This window comes from Temnothorax americanus, unplaced genomic scaffold, assembly GCF_048541705.1.
Source record: "Temnothorax americanus isolate GAGA-0224 unplaced genomic scaffold, ASM4854170v1 Scaffold68, whole genome shotgun sequence".
Lineage (NCBI taxonomy): Eukaryota > Metazoa > Arthropoda > Insecta > Hymenoptera > Formicidae > Temnothorax > Temnothorax americanus.
In genome coordinates, this window is record NW_027509790.1 from 245,086 (window position 1) to 266,594 (window position 21,509).

General features: G+C 37.9%; 1 protein-coding gene across 2 annotated transcripts in view; it reads left to right on the forward strand.

Annotated features, from left to right (window-relative positions):
- Window positions 1-21,509, forward strand: part of LOC143905852 (opioid-binding protein/cell adhesion molecule homolog) — a 225,127-nt gene that overhangs the window by 185,882 nt on the left and 17,736 nt on the right. For both annotated transcript variants that reach the window (XM_077421485.1, XM_077421484.1), the window contains exons 3-6: window positions 1,119-1,288; window positions 3,549-3,759; window positions 4,262-4,373; window positions 4,729-4,907. In XM_077421485.1, the coding sequence (XP_077277611.1) occupies window positions 1,119-1,288; window positions 3,549-3,759; window positions 4,262-4,373; window positions 4,729-4,907 (672 nt within the window). The remainder of the gene's footprint in view (window positions 1-1,118; window positions 1,289-3,548; window positions 3,760-4,261; window positions 4,374-4,728; window positions 4,908-21,509) is intronic.

Genomic DNA, 21,509 nt, shown 5'->3' on the forward strand with positions numbered 1-21,509 from the left:
CTCTTCCTTAAAGTCTATTAAACGTCTTTAATGAGACGATCTTGGTACACCAACAGCAGTTTTATTTTATTATAATTATTATCTCTCTCAATTTATGTCTTTTATTTTTATTCGTTATCTTTTCAGACCGGTGTTTCCATTGTCAATAAATTTATTCAAATCCAGTTTTAAATGTGACCTGTTTAAAAAAATCTTATGAAAAGGCAGAGAGAGGGTGAGACCTCTATTCCATCTCTCACGTTCTAAAGTAAATGTAAAGAGTAATCAAATTCATATTAGAAGGCACTGGGAACCAAGTGTCGTTTTACGTATACGCGCGTAACTTTACTTAACGAACGGGTTTTGATCGCTCCGCCTGTAAATCACCCACCAATTCCTAGGCATAGATTTTCGTTCCGGTAGAGACCTCGCGAGTACTTTCCTGTAATGCGCGAGAAATTTTCGAGGTGAAACTCCCCGGAGGGTGTTCCACCAGAGTTCATTCGTCCGTGGCGTACGACGTCTCGAACGGTTTCGAATTTGAATTTCTGTATTCGTACCGAGAGATAGAGTTCGGGTCGCTTCAAACTCAACCGGATAAGCTCCGGCAGAAACTCTCCCGGTAATGGGAATCATCGAGCGGGAAGAATCGATTTCCTTATGAAAAGCGCGACGTGACCGAGATTTTATATATACGTGGAGTTAATCACACTACGTGTTTCGATCGAGTTTGAAATTCCCATATTTTGTATAACAATCCGTCTCGCCGGTCAACGCATAATTTATCGCGTTGTCGCGCCGCAATCCGATTTGCACGAGTTCCCAGCAATTATCGATATGTCATTAAGCTATCTGCTCTCAATTACACATTTTGATGATTTCTAAAATTTGCGCCGATTGAACGCTCGATTGTTACACGAATTTCTCTTTTTATTTAACTCGGCGTTACCGTGGATGTCGATTAATTTGACTAATTACGCCATTGTCGAAGGGATTTTCGCTATCTTTGGCCTTTAAAAGGATTTAGTTAGTCAGAGCTTTTAAGAGATTTATGTAAAATCCAATATTCCCGGCGTTAAAATTTCATTAAAGTGTGTCGATAAATAAATCCCATTAACGAGCCTTATTGTTTTTGGCAGAATGCGCGGCCAAGAACGGAAGATCTGTAGTGGAGCACCATCCGTCCTCCTACTGGGAGCAACCCTTTAGTCAGCCTTACTTCGACAACACGACAAAGAGGGAGACCACAACCACCGTCGGGCAATCCGCTTACCTGCACTGCAGGGTGCGCAATCTTGGCGATCGTGCGGTAAGTTCCAAGTTTCCTTATCAAGAGCCCGTCGTTGTAATAACAGCGCCCGAGTTTGGGAACGCTGTGTATTTCGCGAGTATAGTAGATTAAGATCGCGAGTCCGTTAAACATCGCAATAAGACTTTGATTTCGAAGATTATTTCGTTTTATCTCGTTTTATGAGATATTTATACTTCGTATAGTTGAAAATCATATTTATTACAGTTGAGTCTCTCCGAAGTATTTTTACATCGCATTTTAAATCTTCTTTTGAATCAGTCAATTCTTTTTTACTTATTTTTCCTGATTTATTATTTTTATCGCGATAACAAAGATTGCTGTTCTTTTTATTTCGTGAAAATTATTCAAAGATTTGTTTCAGTCAAAATGTATACCATCGTTACAACGATAATATTGTTCGCTTCTCCAGTATAATCCAACCAAGCACAATTTTAGCAAACTTACCATTAGGAAGATTAAACAGAACGTGCAAGTCGAAAATTGCGGAATTATTTTGCTCGAATCTATATACGGTAGTCAATAATCTTGCTGCGCTGTCAATGTCGCCCATGTTTTTAGAAAAAAAAATTAATTAACCGATTGTAATCTTCTTATTATGTAAATTATGCAAAGCTTGGTGGACGCTTTAACGTTCGATTATGCGTCAACAAGTCCTCGCGATTAAATTTCGCCATTATGAGAGGATTCAATGAAGCGAATTAAAGCGCAACAAATATTTGTCGTTGCAAAATTAAATCGCGGACGCTCATTTCGGTAATTGCAAAATTTTCAATTATGTTATCATTTTACGCGAAGTGTATTTTTCAAATTTTATCGCGTGTTTTTTCGCGCGTTGCTCCATGCTGGCGTTGATATAAATTTAACGTACGTGCGGGCGCGTGAAAGTCTCCCCCACGATCGGAATCACGCAATCGAAGTCAAATAAATTCGCAGTTACGGCGTCGGCGGAGGCATTAATCCGCAATCGTTTCTCGACAAACTTCGCCGCTCTCTTTGCTAATGCACTTGCACGACCTGCAATTCGCGTATATACGAGTTCATTCCTCATTTACCCACGCGACATCGCCTCGCACTTTTACAGTAACCTAGTTCACATCTTCGCGCGCGCAAGGCTTTTGTAACGCTTTTTCGCGTTCTTTTTTTTTCTTCCCTATTTCCGCCCGCGAACTCGCAGGGCAAGTATAACTCTTCACGGTTCAACGTGCATACATTTTCTCGCGCAAATTTAGAAAATTATAACAAAACTTTAACACACGGTCTTCTGTTCGAAATATTTCAAACTATGACCATTGTACCGCGAAACATTATTTCTAGCGGGAAATAATCAGAAAGTTTATATTTGACTGACATTTGTTAAATTGTTACGCAATCTAATTGCCGTAGAAAATTAATTCTTTGTGTGGGATCTCTTTGACGTTATATTACTGAGAGAACAAAACAAAAAAAAAACACATTTTTACAAAGAAAATAATTTAAGTATATTCTTTTCAGAATTTCTTTTTTATTTTATTTTATTTTTTAATAAATCGCATTTATACACCGCTGCTCGTTTAATTCACGTCCCATCATTGTTCGGTCACGTGAAGTGGCAAAGTGGTGTACGTAAACGTTTATAAAAGGTGGAGGTATTGCGCATACTAAACACATAGTCGCGGCATTTTTTCAGGCGGTTTAGTGAATTAGTAGGCCGCTCGGGCCCGCGCTGTTTAACCCGCGGGTATTCATCACTCGCGGTCCTAATGCAAAGTAATTTCGCGGATAGGCGCATAGGTCACCCGGGCGAACGGTGACATTATACGCGTTATCGGCCCGCTGCTCATGAATCACCGAATGACGCACAGGAACCCGTCAGAGTCCAATCACCGATCGTAATCGCCGATAAATCAAATTTCTCTCGCGCCCTGCCGCTTCGCCCCTCTGCGGATCTCTCCCTTCCGCCATTCACAGCCACGCCATCGGCCTTCAATAACGCGGCGTACGCACATGCATCTGGACGTTTATATTTGCGATCGTAGAATCAGCACGACCATCGCGATTGCGCTTCACCTAAAGCGCCTTGATTTCGCACCGGTGACAGATTGTCGCGCGACAGCCGGCTGTCAGTCGAAGGTTTTCTCTCTCTTGCGCATTCGCGTGTGCATAATGCCGTGTTAAGACCGTGACATAGAATCTGTATGCGACATAACGTCGAACTTCTCGGTTAAATGTCCAGTTTGATGTATCTTGCTATAACAGCAGGTGTCTCTTGATTGCGCAGGTCTCGTGGATCAGGCAGCGGGATTTGCATATCCTCACTGTCGGCATCCTAACGTACACAAACGACCAGCGTTTCCAATCGTTGCACAGCGATGGTAGCGACGAGTGGACCTTGAAAATCAGTTCGCCGCAAGTGCGAGACAGTGGAATCTACGAATGTCAAGTCTCGACAGAGCCGAAAATTAGTCAAGCTTTCAACTTGAGCGTAGTAGGTATGTGCGCATATGTATCTCTTATTTTATACGATAAGATTCAATCGCTAGCTCCAAGTAAATCTACTGGATTTTGATTAAATCCTCTCAAGCGTTAAGAGAAAATAAAAAGTTATGCAAGTAAATTACAATCGAAATTATGATGAGATAATTATTTAGAAGCAATAATTAACTTTACAGTCGGAAAAGATTCTTTTCTATCACGGCTTGCATTAACAGAAATAAAGAAAGATCAGTGTGAGAATGGGGATCCGGGGGATTGTGTTTTAAAACGATTACAAATTTCCCGCCGCACTTCAATAACAGTTTCCGAAACCGCTTTGTTTCTTAAGTGAATTTTTAAACGGCCGTTTTCGAGCGGTTCGACGTGGAGTTAATTGCAGCTTTGCGACGATTTAAACGAAATTGCGATCATACTTCTTGGGCCCGGGCTTTACTCGACGATCCGTGCCGCGCTCCTTGGCCAAAAACCACTTTAACTTTGTTCTGTCCCCGTGTGCAGTCTCGAAGGCAAAGATCAACGGCAATTCGGAGCTCTACATCAAAAGCGGGAGCGACATCAATCTGACCTGCATCGTGCTGCAAACGCCAGAACCACCATCCTTCATCTATTGGTGAGTTTGAGCGTTCTCCCTTGACGATATAGCGCGGATTGAATTTGTTCCACATGTTATTTCGACACAGCTGAAGTTTCGCGAAATCCAAATCTACACTGACCTCCATTCGGTGGAGGTTTATCGAAAAATTTCAAACCCGAGCGCCCTTAAAAACGAATCTCCGATGAAGTGAATCTCCGCTGGAGAGTTAGTCCTCGGAGGCGATGGTTTTTAGAATCTATAGATAATCTTGCGTTTGCGCTGATCCGCAAATCCTTGTGCGTTTTTACGTTTGCATATATAAAGATAGCTTTTTCAAAGTGAATTTGACTTTACATTCAATGTTCGCTAATTTTTCTCGATAATTTTTTAGGTACAAAGGTGATAACGTGATAAACTACAGCCAACGCGGGGGCATCAGCGTCGTGACGGAGAAGCAAACGCGAACGTCACGTCTTCTGATCAGTAGAGCGCTGCCAGCCGATTCCGGCAATTACACCTGTGCGCCATCCACAGCCGAGTCAGCGAGCGTCCTCGTCCACGTGCTCAATGGTGGGTGAGTCGCGAATAAAAATCGTACATCACTGAAAATCCTCAATATTATCGCCAAAATGTCGCAGTATGTCTCCGTATATCTTTCTCGCTATATCGGCAAAATTATTGGCCTTTCCCGAGGTGGTCTTTTTGGATGGTTTTGACGCCGACATTTCGAAATAAAATTTCAAACGCATGTAAATATGTCAGCGCGGATAAAAATGCGCTGTATACGTTAAAATTGCCCGAGAGATACATTCAAATACAAAGTGATATCTACCCGTGTCAACGTGTCGCTACAAAAAGGCTTTATATTGTTCGCTTACCGCATGCGATTTTCGGCAAATTGTATCTTTTTCGGAATCAAACGCTTTACATACATATTTAAATGTAGAAAGATCGGTAGGTTCTCGCCATCACAATTGCTTTATATAACTATTAATATAATTTTATAATTTATTGTAATTTATTCCTATTATACATATATATATATATATTTAGTGAGATACGAAAGAATAAAATATAGTTAAATTAACGACATTTATCGTTAAATTTGGTGAAGCTTTTCGTAGACTTTGCCGGAAACGCGGAAGCATAAAATCAATTAATTAATCTCAACAATTTTGTACCGGTTTTAATCAAGTTTCCGATAAAACGTTTCAAGTATTACTGCAAAAGAAGTTTCGGTCTGCTTGAAGGCAGGTTAAAGAGAAACAATTTCAATTCAATCGCGTTTGTATAAATAATGCGCATTCGCGCACAAAACAGCTTTGCATATATACCTGCAGTATGCGTGCACGGTGAAAAAGTTTCAGAGGTTTGATCCTGATGTTCGTAGAATTGGCAAAATAAAATAAAAGTTCCCGCAGTTTAGATACAAGTAGGAGAAAACGACAGAATCTCAAGAAGGAAAATTAAATCGCTCGAGTGCGCGTCATTGATTTTCTTTTAACTCGCTCGATTGCAGCATGCTGATTTATTTCTGGTTTATTTTTGGCGTCTTGAATATTTTTGAGATCGATATGTATTTATAAATCACATTTAAAATGCGGATCGTATCCAAAGCTTGAAGGAATTAAATTTTCATATTACTTTCAAAGCTCGTTCGATAACGATATTCGCGTTAAACAGACTTTAACAATTTAAAACAATTTGACATTAATTGTATACTTTCTGCAGTTGTAAGGCCACCAATTATTACAAGTCCTCGTAGGCGGAATTAATCTCGCGTTTGCCGTTATTCGTGAGAGATTCACATGTAATTAGTGCAGGGAAACCTGCGCGAACTTACCGGAATGAAACTCTCGTCAACTGAGCATATGTATATACATATATATTCGTATCTAACGACAAACTATGAAGTCTCAAACTAACTTCACCGTTCCCTTCTATCCTCTCACGCATGTATGCGGAGTTATCGAGATTAGGTCCGTGGCTTTGTTTAAGAACTAATAGAAACGATGACGGTATCATCGAGAGACATCGAAAGATGTGATCGTAACTTTTTGATTAAATAGCACAAATAAGCTATAAATTATTTTATCGGCATTATATTTCCGAAATTTTCTCGTCAAGCAAGTAGTCGGGCAAGCAATTTATTAATAATGCGTGAGTGGATTGCGTTTATCAACTCCCTATACTGGTTTCCAAATTGCCAGGATCATCACCGCTACTTTCCTTCGGGCCCAAGGTTTAATGGAGCAAGGAGGAAAATTACAGAGTCCTGAAAGCCCGGTCACCCAATTCCGCTGTTCCAACCTACCGTCGCCTTCGTCGTCTGATGGTTATCGCGTTGACCTCGAACTCGCTCACGAAATCGCGCGTGTGCGTATGTACGAGAGTTCAGAAATAGCGGTCGGAACCCGCATTGACAGCAATCTTTTGTCGGGGGAGTTACATTGTCCACCGAGTACACAAACCTTTACACAGTAACACAGACCAAATAGTCTTGTTGTATCGCGTCGAAATGGCTTTTCTGATAATGTCATTTAAACCGTTGCGATGGGCAGAGTTACTATTTTAGAGCCGGGCGCGACTATAAGGGACGATGGGGGCCGACGTATTTTTACGACAATTCTCTGAGATTACCGCGAAACAAGTACACGTTGACATCGTTCAACGAACCGTGGACGACGAGTCGTCGGTGGGCGACGACGCTATCTGCTGACGGACGAACACGGCGAACCGGGCGAACGAAGTCACGACTCTCGATTGTGCGAGACGAGAGCGCGGCGCGATGTTGAAGTCACGGGCGGGTGGGACGCGGGACGCGCGAAAGTAAGTGGAGTCGGACTTTACGGGTCGGGCCGTAAATCCCACGAGGGCTCAAGTAGAGGCCGGGAAAAGTGTTCTACCGATAAACTAAACGGTAAAGGCCGTAAACGCGCGCGCGCGCATTGTCTGTGTGCGCGATGCCATGCCGCGTCGATACGCTCCGGTCCGCCCAGCGCGCAACGCTCGGGGTCGCGCGTGCTGCATACAACCGGCAATAAACCGGATATTCTTGCAAAGAAAGGAGGATCGTCGTCTTCCCTTTATTTCTCCGTGTCGCGCGGTGCGGCGCGTAAAATGCCGAAGAAATAAATCCTTCGGTCGTCTCTGCCCTTTTCCACCCTCAGCCTCTGGGGGATAAATCAGATGAGATATTGTCCCATGCAAATCCCTGCCCGGTTGCTCACTGAAGTGCACTCTCTCTCTCTCTCTCTCTCTCTCTCTCTCTCTCTCTCTCTCTCTCTCTCTCTCTCTCTCTCTCTCTCTCTCTCTCTCTCTCTCTCTCTCTCTCTCTCTCTCTCTCTCCCCTTCTCTCTCCTTCCACTGCGTGCACGTTCTCTACATTCGCACGTCGCGTCGTGGCACGCGAGCTCTTGAGATATGCACGTCAAGTGGCTGCTCGACGGTGAGAGAGACTGTTATACACCGCGGATAATATCTTCCTATGCGCCCCCGTTCTCTCCATGACTTCGATTCCCCGCCAGGATAATACGAACTTATCGGAAGCAATACCGCAGCTATCGGAAGTACTTACGCGGCCATCGGAAGTAAATCGCGGCGAGGGTACGCAGCGAATTCGAGGCAAATGTTTGCGGCACAGGGTGGCCCGCAAAAGCTTCGATTAACCCTTTCAATTTCGGGCCACTTTCAGTATATATCACGCTCGTTGTATATACATTTCTCGAATAAATAGCGATGTTAATCGTGAAGTTCACACGACAAATGGAAAAATTTTTCCAGTCGACGATTCGAACTGGAATCATAATTAATTTAGCTGCAAAGAGAAACGATTTTCTGCAGGTCTGCTTCTCTCTGCGACGCGACGTCGCACGGGCGGAAACTACACGCGATGCGGAAGGAATTGTCGAGAACATACCTTATTATACGCGAGAAATGCCCGCTGGCCAGTGCAACGCGACACAGGAATGTAAGTTCCAGTAATCTCCGTGAGACTTATCAAAGGACTTCGTTACTGCGTGATGTACCGCAATACTCGCGAGTTAAATTGTACTAGGGTGCGAAAGAAAGAGAGAGCATTATGAGAAAACCACTACATATATATATATATATACGCGGAATGCATTATTCCCAAAGTCGGAGTATTGTATATAATAGGGGCGCTCTCTAGTCTATACAAATTGGGACGGGGGTAATATCTCTCCCACTCTCTCGCCCTTCGCATTTCAACTTCGACTTCCCCCAGGAAAACTTTCCATCGGAACAATACGAGAAGGATATAATGTCGGCGCGGAGATTAAAGCGCGGAAGATAGCGCGTGTATAACGCACGATCGTATAATAACTCGCGCGCGCGGAACTCGTGAAATTTCAGTAACGAGTTTCGCGGTGTGTAACAACAAAGCGACCGGTGAGCGCATTACGCGTATAATTAGCCGCGATAGGCAAGCAACTCTCTGCGCGATACGTGTTTTCAAGTTGCCTTCCTCCCTCCGCCGAACCCCTTTTGCCGAACCGCGGAAGTCCGTTTGAGTAGCTCGCCAGTCACCGAAATATCTGCCGGCACGTTGTGCGATTCCGCATCGACGCACCGCCGCGGCGCACCGCGCGCCGTGCTGCGATCCTGATTAAATTATTTCTGCCTTGTTTATCATCACTCATGTGGTCTAATGCAGAACCGATAATTTTGCAATTGCAAATTGTATCGTTGAGCGAGATATCGCCGCTGTCCAATTTTGGCTCGCGACGTAGGTATCGTCGCTTTTCGTATTTTCGATTTTCGAGTTTAATTGCGATCAGTAGAATAAAAATACAACATAAAATAGATATTTCTGTCGAAGCCGACTACATAAAATATAATAAAGCAGGAAATCAAATAAATTGAAATAAAATAAGAAGGGGATCCTGGAGTGACAGCGACACTGACATAATCGCGGTCTAAGCAATATCTTTGAACATTGGCCGAACAGAATGGAAAATCTTTTTACACGATTAAAGTACGCACAAAAATATAGAGGGGTGTACATGATTTTTTCTGATAAACTAAAAAAAAATTTATTTTTATAAATATTGTCTTCACCTGACGACAATATTTGCTTGATACAAAAATTCTGCAGTTTTTCTATATAGAAAATAGTGATGCAGCCCTCTACAAAAAACTGTCAGCAATAATACCGTGCAATTAGAAGTAAGATTTGAAGCCTAAAAAAAAAGATATTACTTAGCCCAGTGTCGTGCGTATAATGTATGCGTGCAATGTTAGGTGCTATCCTTATCTATATCCTTATCTATACAAGATATAGGTCGATAACATATAGTAATTTTGTCGGTTATACAGACGGCTTTAGCATCACCTTAATCAGTTTCTACAGCTCTAATGTATAGAAAAACTCACGTAAATAATTTAAATTGTCAATTCTAAATCTGAGTAACAATTCCTGGGTGTTTTCTAATAAATAGCTATTAATAATTATACGAATGTTCGTCATTAAATCGGCGAGCACGTGCAGCTTGCGCGAAAATAATAACGTGCAATTTATCAGCGGGATTGCAGCCGGCCAGTAAATGTCGATACATCTGTGCGGCCTCGGTCAACTTTCCAACGACCTGAAACGCTGCCAAGTTCTTCGACAAGGCGTAGAACGATAAATTATACCCGCACCCCCATCGAAATCAGTTATCAATTATGGGATGCGACGTCATAAAATTTTCTCTCTTTTTAAATATACACGAGTCGTAATGTCCGTTGAAAATAATTTAGCTTGATTAATAATTTATGTATACAGTACATGTCAATCAAATGACCTGTTTTTACCATTTAAACCTGATATTATATATAGGATGACGTTCCTTGTGTTATTACTCGCTTTTATTTTATCAGATTTCTGCTTAATAAAAGCGTTCTATTTTTACACGTTCCGCTGATATTTTACATTAATATTAATATTCTGAATTTTTATAGCATTGTGTACAGAAAATATGTTATTTGGAGATATTTCTCCGGAAAAACATCCTATAATGCTTTTACAAGATTGTAATAAAAATGTTTATTTTGCGACAAAGTATTTAACAAAATTAGTCACATATTTAGAACATATATATTTAAATCACTGCATTTTATAGAAATATTTTTATATTTATTTCTTTTCTAAACTGGACTAACAAGTCCGCTTTTAAAAGAAGTTTTCTGTCAGATTTGCGTACGCAAACTATCGCGGTATATCGATTTTGATCAGATTTTTCAATCAAAAATTCTGAGAACTTATACATCACTGTCTTACAAGGGACATATTGCAACTGTCCGGAACCAATTTGATTCTTCTTGAAATATATTGTTAAATGTAAAACAGTTTAAAAAACTCGTTTTTTAATAAGTGGCTATTTTGAGATTTGAAGGATAAAACAATCTCTCACAAAGCTAACGCTCATTATGCTTAGCAATTTCCATCAAAATGGATATAACAAATTATTTTAAACAAAACTTATGTATTTCTCACTGTGTTTTTAAAAGTATTTCTCAAAATACTCTCATCTCCATTATTATTTTTGTGAAATTACATTTCTTCTATGAATATAGAAGTTAAAGGCAATTTTATCCTAAATTTATCCATATATGAAAGTTATTTTATAATATTACATTTCAAGAAATAAGTTGAAAATGTCACTTTATATGTCGCTTTTATGCAGCGGTTGCGTCTCTTTTGTGAGAAGAATTTAGAGACACGAATTAGAGAGATATTCAGTTTGGTTTCAATTATAGTTTAATAAAACATCAAATATAACTGTTTCTCTCTCAGTTTTGATTTCTTGACCAGTGAAGAAAACCGAAACCGTTAAAATTACGGATTTTTCGGTTACATTTACGCGCACTGATATATAGGGAAGGGATTAAAATGATTTTTTCTATATTTATTCTCTCAGTGTGTATGTGTATATGTGGAGAGAGAAATAAAAATTAAAAAATTATATTATTTAACAGAGTAAAGCAATGTAGAAAAAAATAATTTATACGTTTATAAATTGTTTATAAGTAATTATAAATATATCATAGAAATGTATTTAAAAAAAAAACAGAGGAAACAATATATAAATAGATAAAATATTTAAATAATATTTAAATAACACACAAAAGTAAATTTATTTATAGATTAAAAACCGGAAAAACAATCGAAAAAACTGTAAACTGAAAATAATTGTATTGGCTCGGTTATGATTTCGGTGCATTCGATTATAAACTTTGTAGAATTTGGTACTATCTATATGGTTTCGATTCAACTAAAGGAAAGGTCATGGAACGGTTTTCGGTTTCAATTTCGGTGCGGTCTGGGTCCCTGAAAAAAATATGATTTTATAAAAATAATATGGACAGAATAGATTTTGAAAAATATTATATTTTTGGAAAATTTTAATATATACAATTATATAAAGTACATAAAAAAATTTTTAAATTTTCTTTTTTTTTTTATAAGTATAGGGGAGACCGGGGCTAAGCCGACAACGCGGGGCTAACTTGACACTAGGCTTTTTGCCAATTTAAATCTATCGTAGAAACTTGCCTTTCCTACTGTAAATGCGTCTTTATGTGCCAGTATTATCAACGGAGTTTGATAACATTCTGAGTTATAGTGTAATTTTTAACGCGACATAAGCGTTTTTGATAGTGAAAAGTAATTTTTCTGATCTCTCGAAAATGGTTTACTCTTTCATCGAGCTTTACTCTTGCGAATCTACCGGTAAGTGATTTTGATGAAAATAATTGAATGTTCAACAATTTTTGTTCTCATTATTTTCAATGATTGTTTTACTTAATTCCAAATTTTTGTACTTTCTAAATACACGATAAACAAATAGGCCAGTCATATTAGACATCGAACTTCCAATTACTCTTTTTAGGTTGCAACCACTATGAATCGCTTTGATTTAAGATGCTGTAAGTGGGATTAATTTTGCATTGCTTAATTAATGCGCATTAAAAAGTTATTAACAATATTATCAACAAAAAACGCGATTTTCCTTATTTTTTATCAAATATCTCGAAAACTAAGCAAGATAGGGTAACTAACTATACGTACCTTTTTTGTAAAGCGTAAAATTATCTACAATAATGATCTGAACAACATTTATCGTCAAGTTAGTCGTTTAGCTTGTACACGCCGTCAAAGTCCGAGACTCGGATCTCGAAAACCCTCGATTTCATCGTTTTTTGATGTTGCGTCGGTGATTTTTTTCAGTCATTTAAAATGGAATTAAAAATTCCCAAAAAATCACACATTATCTGAGAACTACAAAGAATACTTTTCAGGGTGTAACCGATTTTTTAGACCCTTTTTCTTTAGTTTGTAGCTATGTAAGCAAAAAATTTTGATTTTTTGGACTACTCTTAGTCTTTTTTGCAGTTTTCAGACCTTAGAATTTATTTGAGACAAATTTTATTGTATGCATCTTGTTGTGGACGAAATTTACAACAAAAAAAGACTCTTGTATTTTCTTCGTACGACGAACGCTGATTTTTTTATTGACGCGCAAAGTTATCTAATATTGCGCATAGGTCGGATAACGCTTGTTTTACACTAAAATAATTATTTTTTATTAAAATTTACGTAATTTTTTGCATTATTATTGAACCATATTGCAAAGCCGTTTTCAACACATTCTCTCATGTTTACTATTTATTAACAAATTGTTTATTTAAAAATTATTATAAACAATTAGAAAAACATATTATAATCGTTGTACTCGTTGTCTCATATCAACTCGAAAAATGTTTTTAAAAAATGTATTCATATTATTTATAACATTTTTTTCAAACATATGAAAAATAGTCAAAAGATGCACTGTATGTAAACAAGCGTTTTTGTTTTTTGTTGATAATATTGTTAATAACTTTTTAATGCGCATTAATTATGCGAAGCAAAATTACTCTCACTTACAGCACCTTAAATCAAAGCGATTCATGGTGGTTGCAACCTGAAAAAAGTAATTGGAAGGTTACCCCCCTAAATTAGTCTAATATGACTGGCCTAAAATGTATATTTAGTTTCAGACAATAAAAAATAAGTTCCAGATCAAATTGTGTCGATCAGGCAAAGTGTCGAGTTTACCCCGGCATTTTTCAATTTGAAAATTTATCTTTGCGTCACTTTTCCTTTCCTGGCGGCAAAACAAAGCGACGTACAGCAAAACTTCCTGAATCAATTTTGTACCTGAAGAAACACTCTTTAAATATATACCATTGAAAAAAAAAATTTGCCTAAAAATTTTAATTAAATATTAAAAATTGCCTTTGAAAAAATAGTGTCGGCTTAGCCCCGGTCTCCCCTAAGCGTTAGCTAGAAAGATTGTTTTAAGACCGTGGTTTTATCTCTTAACCTTCAAAATGTGCGCGTATATATAAAAAAATAATTTTTATTTTTATTCTAATCTGAATATTTTGCGTACTATGAATATGGACAGAATTTTTCTGGTTTTCCTCTTGAAATGCACACTTTATAAATTCAATTTTTAAATACTAAATACTATTTTATATATATATACTTTTCGAAGAGCTTCAGATTATTTATTTACCATCGAATCGCTGAAGATGGTTCAAAAGTAGAGCCAAAATGTATGAATTATAGTTTGTATTATAAATTGAATATTACATAACTTAAACTCACACACAAATAACCGCGCTTGACTCTCATAGTCCAACTCTTCTTTTTTAATTGTTAGAAAAATACGTGTCGTTTAGATTTTTATATTAAACTCAATATTTTAAGCAGTATGAACAATTGACAATGACAAAGCATTGCAATTGTGATTTACAATTAGATAACGTTTTATGTACTTTTGCCTCTCCAAGGCGTCGATAGTCTCGATCCCACACTGCAATTTCCAGGACAAGTGCATCCTTTGCTATCCAATCATGTGTCTTCATTACCTCTTTTCGTGCTTTTCGCATGCTGCCGCGTCTTTTTTCTCGCCGATATCGCCCCTCCATATTCATTTTTTTTCCTTGCTATTTTTTTTCTCTTACCTCTCGCTACTCCTGTCTCTTTATCCCTCCCACGCAGAGTACCTTATGTGCATTCTATTAAAGGGAATATGATAATATGGTATTTCTACAATCTCAATTTCAGATCCTGACACGAGCCAGAAAATCGCTGTGCATATATAGCTACATAGAGCTTTAGCGCGTTTTTCTCAGCTATGATCGAAGCAGAGCTCCGGTAGAAAAGAGCTGCTTATTTGTAAATTATAATTATAAATGATATTTTTATATTTTCCATTTTTCAGAATGAAAATTTACAATTATGAAGAGCCGCGCTGTAACAAAATCTCGCCTAGGCTCTCGTTCAGGAGTTCAATTTACCAGTATCGTACACAACTTTGAATCGCGAAATTTCCTTTTTGCCATCACAGAGAGAAATGTTTCTTTAGATTTAATAAATTTTCTTAAATCTAAAGAAATTTATGCATTGGAATAGTCCAACCGAATCAGTGTTTAAACTACACATTGCAATTGTTTGACTTTTCAAATAAAATGTATCTTTACCTTAAAATAAATCATCTCTCAAAAAGAGTTGAATATTTTTTTAACTTAAACAATTTTATTGTTTCAGTTAAAGTATTGTACTATTGTACTTAAATTACATTTATGTTGAATGAAATAATTTCATTATTTCGACTAAAGTAATATACTATTTCACTTAAATTATAATTTTGTTGAATGAAACAATTTTATTGTTTCAGTTAAAGTATTGTACTATTTCACTTAAATTATAATTTTGTTGAATGAAACAATTTTATTGTTTCAGTTAAAGTATTGTACTATTTCACTTAAATCGTATTTTTGTTGCATTAAGGGCCGATATCACAGTCTTCGATTAACGTGATCCTCCGATTAAACTCACTCTTCGTCTCTTTCTAGGAGGACAGTTAGAAAGAGATGCAGAGTGAGTTTAATCGATGGATTACGTTAATCGGAGACTGTGATATCGGCCCTAAGGAACTCTCTTACAACTGCTAAAAAAATAAATTTATTATATTGATTAAATAATTTAATTATTTCAATAAAAAATTCGTTTTTTTAATTAAATAATTAAATAATCTAATTCAGTAACAGAGAGAATTTTAGGGATTTATTTGAGAACTTATTTTATTTAAATACTTTCTAAGGTTGAGATAGCAGAGAATAAGACGTTAGGCGTTTACATCTATTGTAGTGGAAAGTAAGGCAGAGAAAAACGTAAGTTGTAACAGGCTGTTGTATACAATAGCCTCTTGTTCTCTGCCATCAGCCTTACTGTGTTAATTAATTTAATTGCAAATAAAACATTGATGCAGTTTGATAGATATGGCACAAATTGAAAAACAAATATATTGTTATTAGAAAAGTGTTGCTCTTAAAAAGTAATGTAAAAAAATATATAAACAAGACAAAATAAAGAGACAAAATATATTAAAATATAAATATTTTATTATACGAAAATATTTTTCAGTGTTTTTCAACTACTTTCAATATTGTATAAGATATTTAAATATCTTCAAATTAAAATATAAATTATATGTTGATATAAAAGTAACTGTGGCCATTTTTGTTATTTCAACATAATTACAATAAATGGTAATTTTTAGACTTTTACACATTATAACATAAATAAATGGCATTGGACAATGTTTTTAGAGATCTCACAACTGACAAATAAATGAACGAGAATATATGGTAAATCAAAAACATACTTTAAACATTTTGCAAAATGTTAGTCACCAATGTTTCCTAAAATCTTCCAACTTACAAATTAATAAATGAGAACAGATGGTAAACTAAATACATATACTTGAAGCATTTTAATCGTATAAGTATCAAACTTTAATCGTATAAGTATGTAATGGCTAGCGCGAAGGAAATATCCGTGAGAGTGCGATCGCACAGAAACGTCGGTCAGTCCCGTCAGAAACTCTCGATTCTTCTTAAACACTTTTCACGTTCGCTTCTTTGTTTAACGGCACACGGCACACGGCACACGTTCGCGGACACGTTCGCGGTTCGCACACGTTTGCACCAGAGATGTTATGTTTGCGACGTTGCGTTTCTGTACGCTACTACAGCGCGTGGTGGGGGCTACGTGGGGGTAACGCACACGACTCGGCCTGCTCAGCCAGCTTCGGGCTGGTTCGCTGGTATAGAACTGTAGAACAGCTATCAGCCGGTAACCAGTAACGCGTGGTAACATGTATGCTATACTTACAGCACGGGAAAGAAAGAGACAGCAGATCATATGTCTGCGCTCTTCTATACGCAAACCTGGCTGAGTTTTCATCTTACATTCTTTGCCATTACTTCTGGATTTTTAATCAGATTTAACGGTTATTCCAAACAGAACATTAATTGTAATAGTAACACTCTTATTTCGATCAAACATATTTTATATTATTTTTATGTAAAGAAATGTTTTATTTCATTGAGTAATATTTAGTGTAACCAAAGAAAATGTTTTTTCATCGAAACATATTCTTTCAAACAATCGTGTTTTTTCTATTAAACAAATGGTTTAATGTAATAAAATTACAAAATTTCTATTCAACAAAATAATGTTTTACTTAAAATAAATTTGTTTCTCTGAAATAAATATAATCCAAACAAATCAAAATCACGAATGTAAAGAAATATTTCACTCGCACTGTCATCTCTCGGGCATATTTTTTTTACGAAGATCATAATGCAGTTATCTGGAATTGATTGGATTCTTCTTAAAATAGGTTGTTAGACAAAAATCCAAAGGACACATATTTTTTTTTATTCGTGCTCACTATGAGATTTGAGTTGAAACAATCCCTTAGAGCTAACGCTTATATTGAATTCTAAGCAATTACCGTCGAAATGATAAGATACATAAAGAAATGTTTAAACAAAATTTTCATGCTTATGGAAAAAAATATAAAATTTTTAGAAAATTTAAATAGTTATAATTATAAAGTATAGAATTAAAAAAACCATAAAAGTTTTGTCTGAAAAAATTTTTTATAATATATATTTTATCATTTCGGTATAAGAATTGCTTATTATAGAATCAAATATAAACTTCGAGTTGTTTTACTCTTTAAATCTCAAAAATAAAAAATAGGTGTCTCTTGAATTTTTATGTTTAATAACATATGTATTTCAAGGAGAATAAAATTGGTTTCGAATAATTGTGACACATCTTTTATTAGAACTATGAGATCCATCTTGAACGAAACATCGTTCGTAGAAGCGGTCTTTTATCATAGTTGCCGTTTACTCACGTATCAGAATTATTCGCTCTAAGGACATGTAGATCCTCGCAAACACACGTGTTATGTGAAACGATATTTCCGCACGACAGCTTAAAGATTTATCAAGACAACCGGCACGGATGCCAACGCAAACAAATCCTCAATTTGCCCGACGAGCAATCGGGGCGACAGGACCGACACGACGCACACGTAAGGCCCTTATGCACACGATCGCGTGTGTTCAATCGCGCGAATGATGCGCACCCGCCCCCGCCGATCGAAGGACGAAGCCGATTGTTTGGTTTTCGAGTCCACCAGTGCGCAGTGGTGCAACAGCGAAGTGGAGCTATAGTCGAACGTGACTCCTTCCCGACATAGCGCGAGAATAAGAAAAGTTTCGCGATCAAACGAGACGAAACTAATACAGAGCCATTATCGGGAGTTAACGGCGCTCCGTGCCGTAACTGCACGCCAGGATTTATTGTCTTCCGTCTTCGACCGAGAGAAACGACGGGGAGAAGGAAAAGAAGAAAAAGAAAGGCGCACAGGGAAGGTTGAAAATTCTCCCGTCACCATCGCTCTACATTACACTCGCAGGATGGACAACGAGGTTCAAAGAGGTTCATGTCCCACTTCGCTTTTATTTATCTTCCTCAAAGACAAACTTCCACGAGGGAGAACTTTTGCCGCGCCTTTCTTCACGCATCGCCTCGTTACTCGTCAATTCGTTCCTCGCGTATTAACATTGCACTTCGATATTCGATCAATGTCATCTCTCGATTTGGTAACGCGGCTAGGATTATTCGACGACGATTGTCGCACACGTTTCTTGTTTCACGTTTAATTATCTCTGTCCGAGCTCGCGCATGACCGTCATCGAATCTCGTTTAATCATCCCTTCGAGCAACAGCGATCGAGGATTTCCGTCGTCTATTTTCCTACTTGACATCGATCGACGTCAATACTGTTACGATAAATATCCTATTTTCATATGTATGTGTGTATGGACTCTCTCACATTTTCTTTGTTAAGTCCTTATGGGTCAGATACTATCTTAGTTTATTTCGTTTATTGATAAAAGTGCGGCCAACTGACCCTCTCACGACCTAAGTTGGTAACACGCGAAAACCGCCTCTCTTATGTCTTCTTCTTCTCTTCACTCTGTGTATGTCCGCGAGTCCTCGGTGCGTATTGTCACGTCTCACTGCGTACTTTTACCCGTGTGATTACAATAAAGTTCTTTATACACGTGGTGTCTCTTTTTGGCTTTCGTGTGGCTTCACCCCTCAACAAATACCTACTTTAGAAACGAATGTGACGTCGACATCGAACAATCGAACTTGTCGAATTACGGAGAAAGAATAATGCGAAAACGATTTATTTGCCGCTTGCGTCAAACTCTCCGTGGTACTTGAACGAGGATCGATGCGCACCGCGCTCTATGTAATAATTGGATGACTGATGTGGGGGCTCTTTGGTTTTCATTTATTATTAAAATCGCAATTAGAAGATCGACCATTGCGTGTCATCTAAAATAGTCTCGAGACACCTCAATCAATATGGTTTGTATGTGCAAATTAAACAATTGCAACCGTCACCTTGTCGATCTTGATCTAAAATATTCATCGAACCTCCCCTCGATACTTAAACAGCAATTTTTGTAAGCTTCGTACGATCCTCGTCGTCAATTTTAAAGGCCGTAGCGAGCAAGGCCGAAGAGTGATCCCGCTATCCGGCGTCGAATTATGATCGAATTTACGGAGACGAATTATAGACGCCTCCCATTTACTCTCGATCTTTTTTTATTACGTCGTGAAATCGCATCGTAAATACGGTCGCCTCGTTTTGAGACACGATACGTGCTGCGACTGACAACGAGTTATTGACAGTTTGCAGAGTAGGGATTTGCTCGGCGCGTTCTGCCACTCGTAATCCCTCATTCTGTCTCGAACTTGATCGACAGGCGACACTCGCGATGTAGTAATAAGATGATCCCAAGAGTTTCGTTCGCGCCGCGCCGAGTTTTCTCTCTGTTATTTCTCCGGTGCCGAACGTTTCTATAGACATTAGCTCGTAACTTTCCACACGCCCACCGTTTTATCGTATGCGAAAAAGAAGACGCCGCGCCGAAGGTAATACATCATTTATTCAAAAATATCGTGGGAGAGAGCCGTGATACTTTTTCATATAAATTTCTTTATCACTTTACGATATTGATTACAATCGAGGCCAACGCGAAAATAAACAAGCGCTAAGAACGCAATATAATAAAACAAACAATCAATTAACGCGAACATTAAAACAGGCTGCGCGAGAATACACGGCGGCCGATAAATTTGCACGCGAAATAATAACTCCTGGGAAAATATACGAGTTGTTACAGTATACGCAAGCATCATTGAATTATAACAGGCTTATAGAATGGATTATAGGGAAAATGGTTTATTTGCGCCGAACATTTTGTAATCTCTGATTGTGATTTGACGCGAAGCGCGAAATACTCGTCGAAAGAGAGAGGCGGGGTAATAATATAGGGGTAATAGAGTTAATTCCGAAGTGTTGCCCGCGTCGTACTTTACATTACGATATACGAGTTGCCCATTAGCGTAATCCTCTTTTAAACTTTTTAATGCGCCTCTTTTTCGAACATCCGCGGCAAAAAATGCGAAGTAGTTCCGCCATTCGTAGTTAACAATCTGTATAACATCTAACGACCGTTTCAAGATTTACTTCGCTCCGTCAAGAAGCTGCTATATTATCCCACATTTCGTCACACGGAAACATTTTTCTGAAAGCTGTATCGTATTACATCATACGAGTTTTTGTTAATAAAACGCGGTTTTGTTATTTCTTTTTTAAATATTATTATTATTATTATTATTATTATTATTATTATTATTTTAACTTGGTCACGCCAGGCACAATATCGGTCAAAGTTGGAAAAAATTTCTAACGATTCCTGAATTTGTTGGCTCATATTTTACGTATAGTATCGATTTCTACTTTTCTTCATTTCGAGTGGCAACGAAACACGACAATTTCGCGATAGTCAATGCTGTCAGGAACACGCTTTTTTCATTAGCAACCTGGATCGCTGCCACGAATTCAGCCTTACGAGAGCAAGTCCGCGCACTTGTATAGTGTTACGGGAATACAATTTGTTTTCCATAGAAACCTTGCACACAATTTCGAATTGCGCTTTGATGCGGCGGATCGATCAACACGACTTGTACCCCAGGATAATTATGACGATCATCTGGCTCTCCTCGACACGCTTTTTTTTAATTATCTCGTCTCACCATTACTCTACCCTCTATTTTAAGAGGAGACCAATGTGGACAACAAATTATAGGTAGGGCGGTTCTATGCTCGATTTGCGTGCGAGATAGTCGTTACTGAAATAAATTAAGTGATGGATGGAAACCTCTGATCGGAATCAACGAATCGAGACCTTGTCGAGGATTACATTTGTCGGGATACCTGTTATTTTCCGTACTTACATACTCGACCTTTTGATCATTGTTGATTATTATTCGCGGATAGCTAAATCATTTTTCTGATGGTATCCGAATAACGTCCCAGCATTGATAGGAAGAGTGAATGAAGTTGTCGAAAAAAATTCGCACACACAATTCGTTGCCGATATAAATAAATAGCAATTAATTCTGGAAGTATTACGCTTGCGATAAACGAGGTGCCAAGAGCATATTTACATGCTCCAATTAAAGTTACCTCATTTCGCTACCGTAACGATTGCAGACGTAGTTAGGAAACTTTTACTATTTTAACTTGTCTCTTTGGTCGGGTTCCCGAGGTCTTCGTATCAAAGGCCACCGCATTATGGAATGAGGCAGGATTAGCCGGCCTGCTCTTTCTCTCTCTCTCTCTCTCTCTCTCTCTCTCTCTCTCTCTCTCTCTCTCTCTCTCTCTCTGGAAC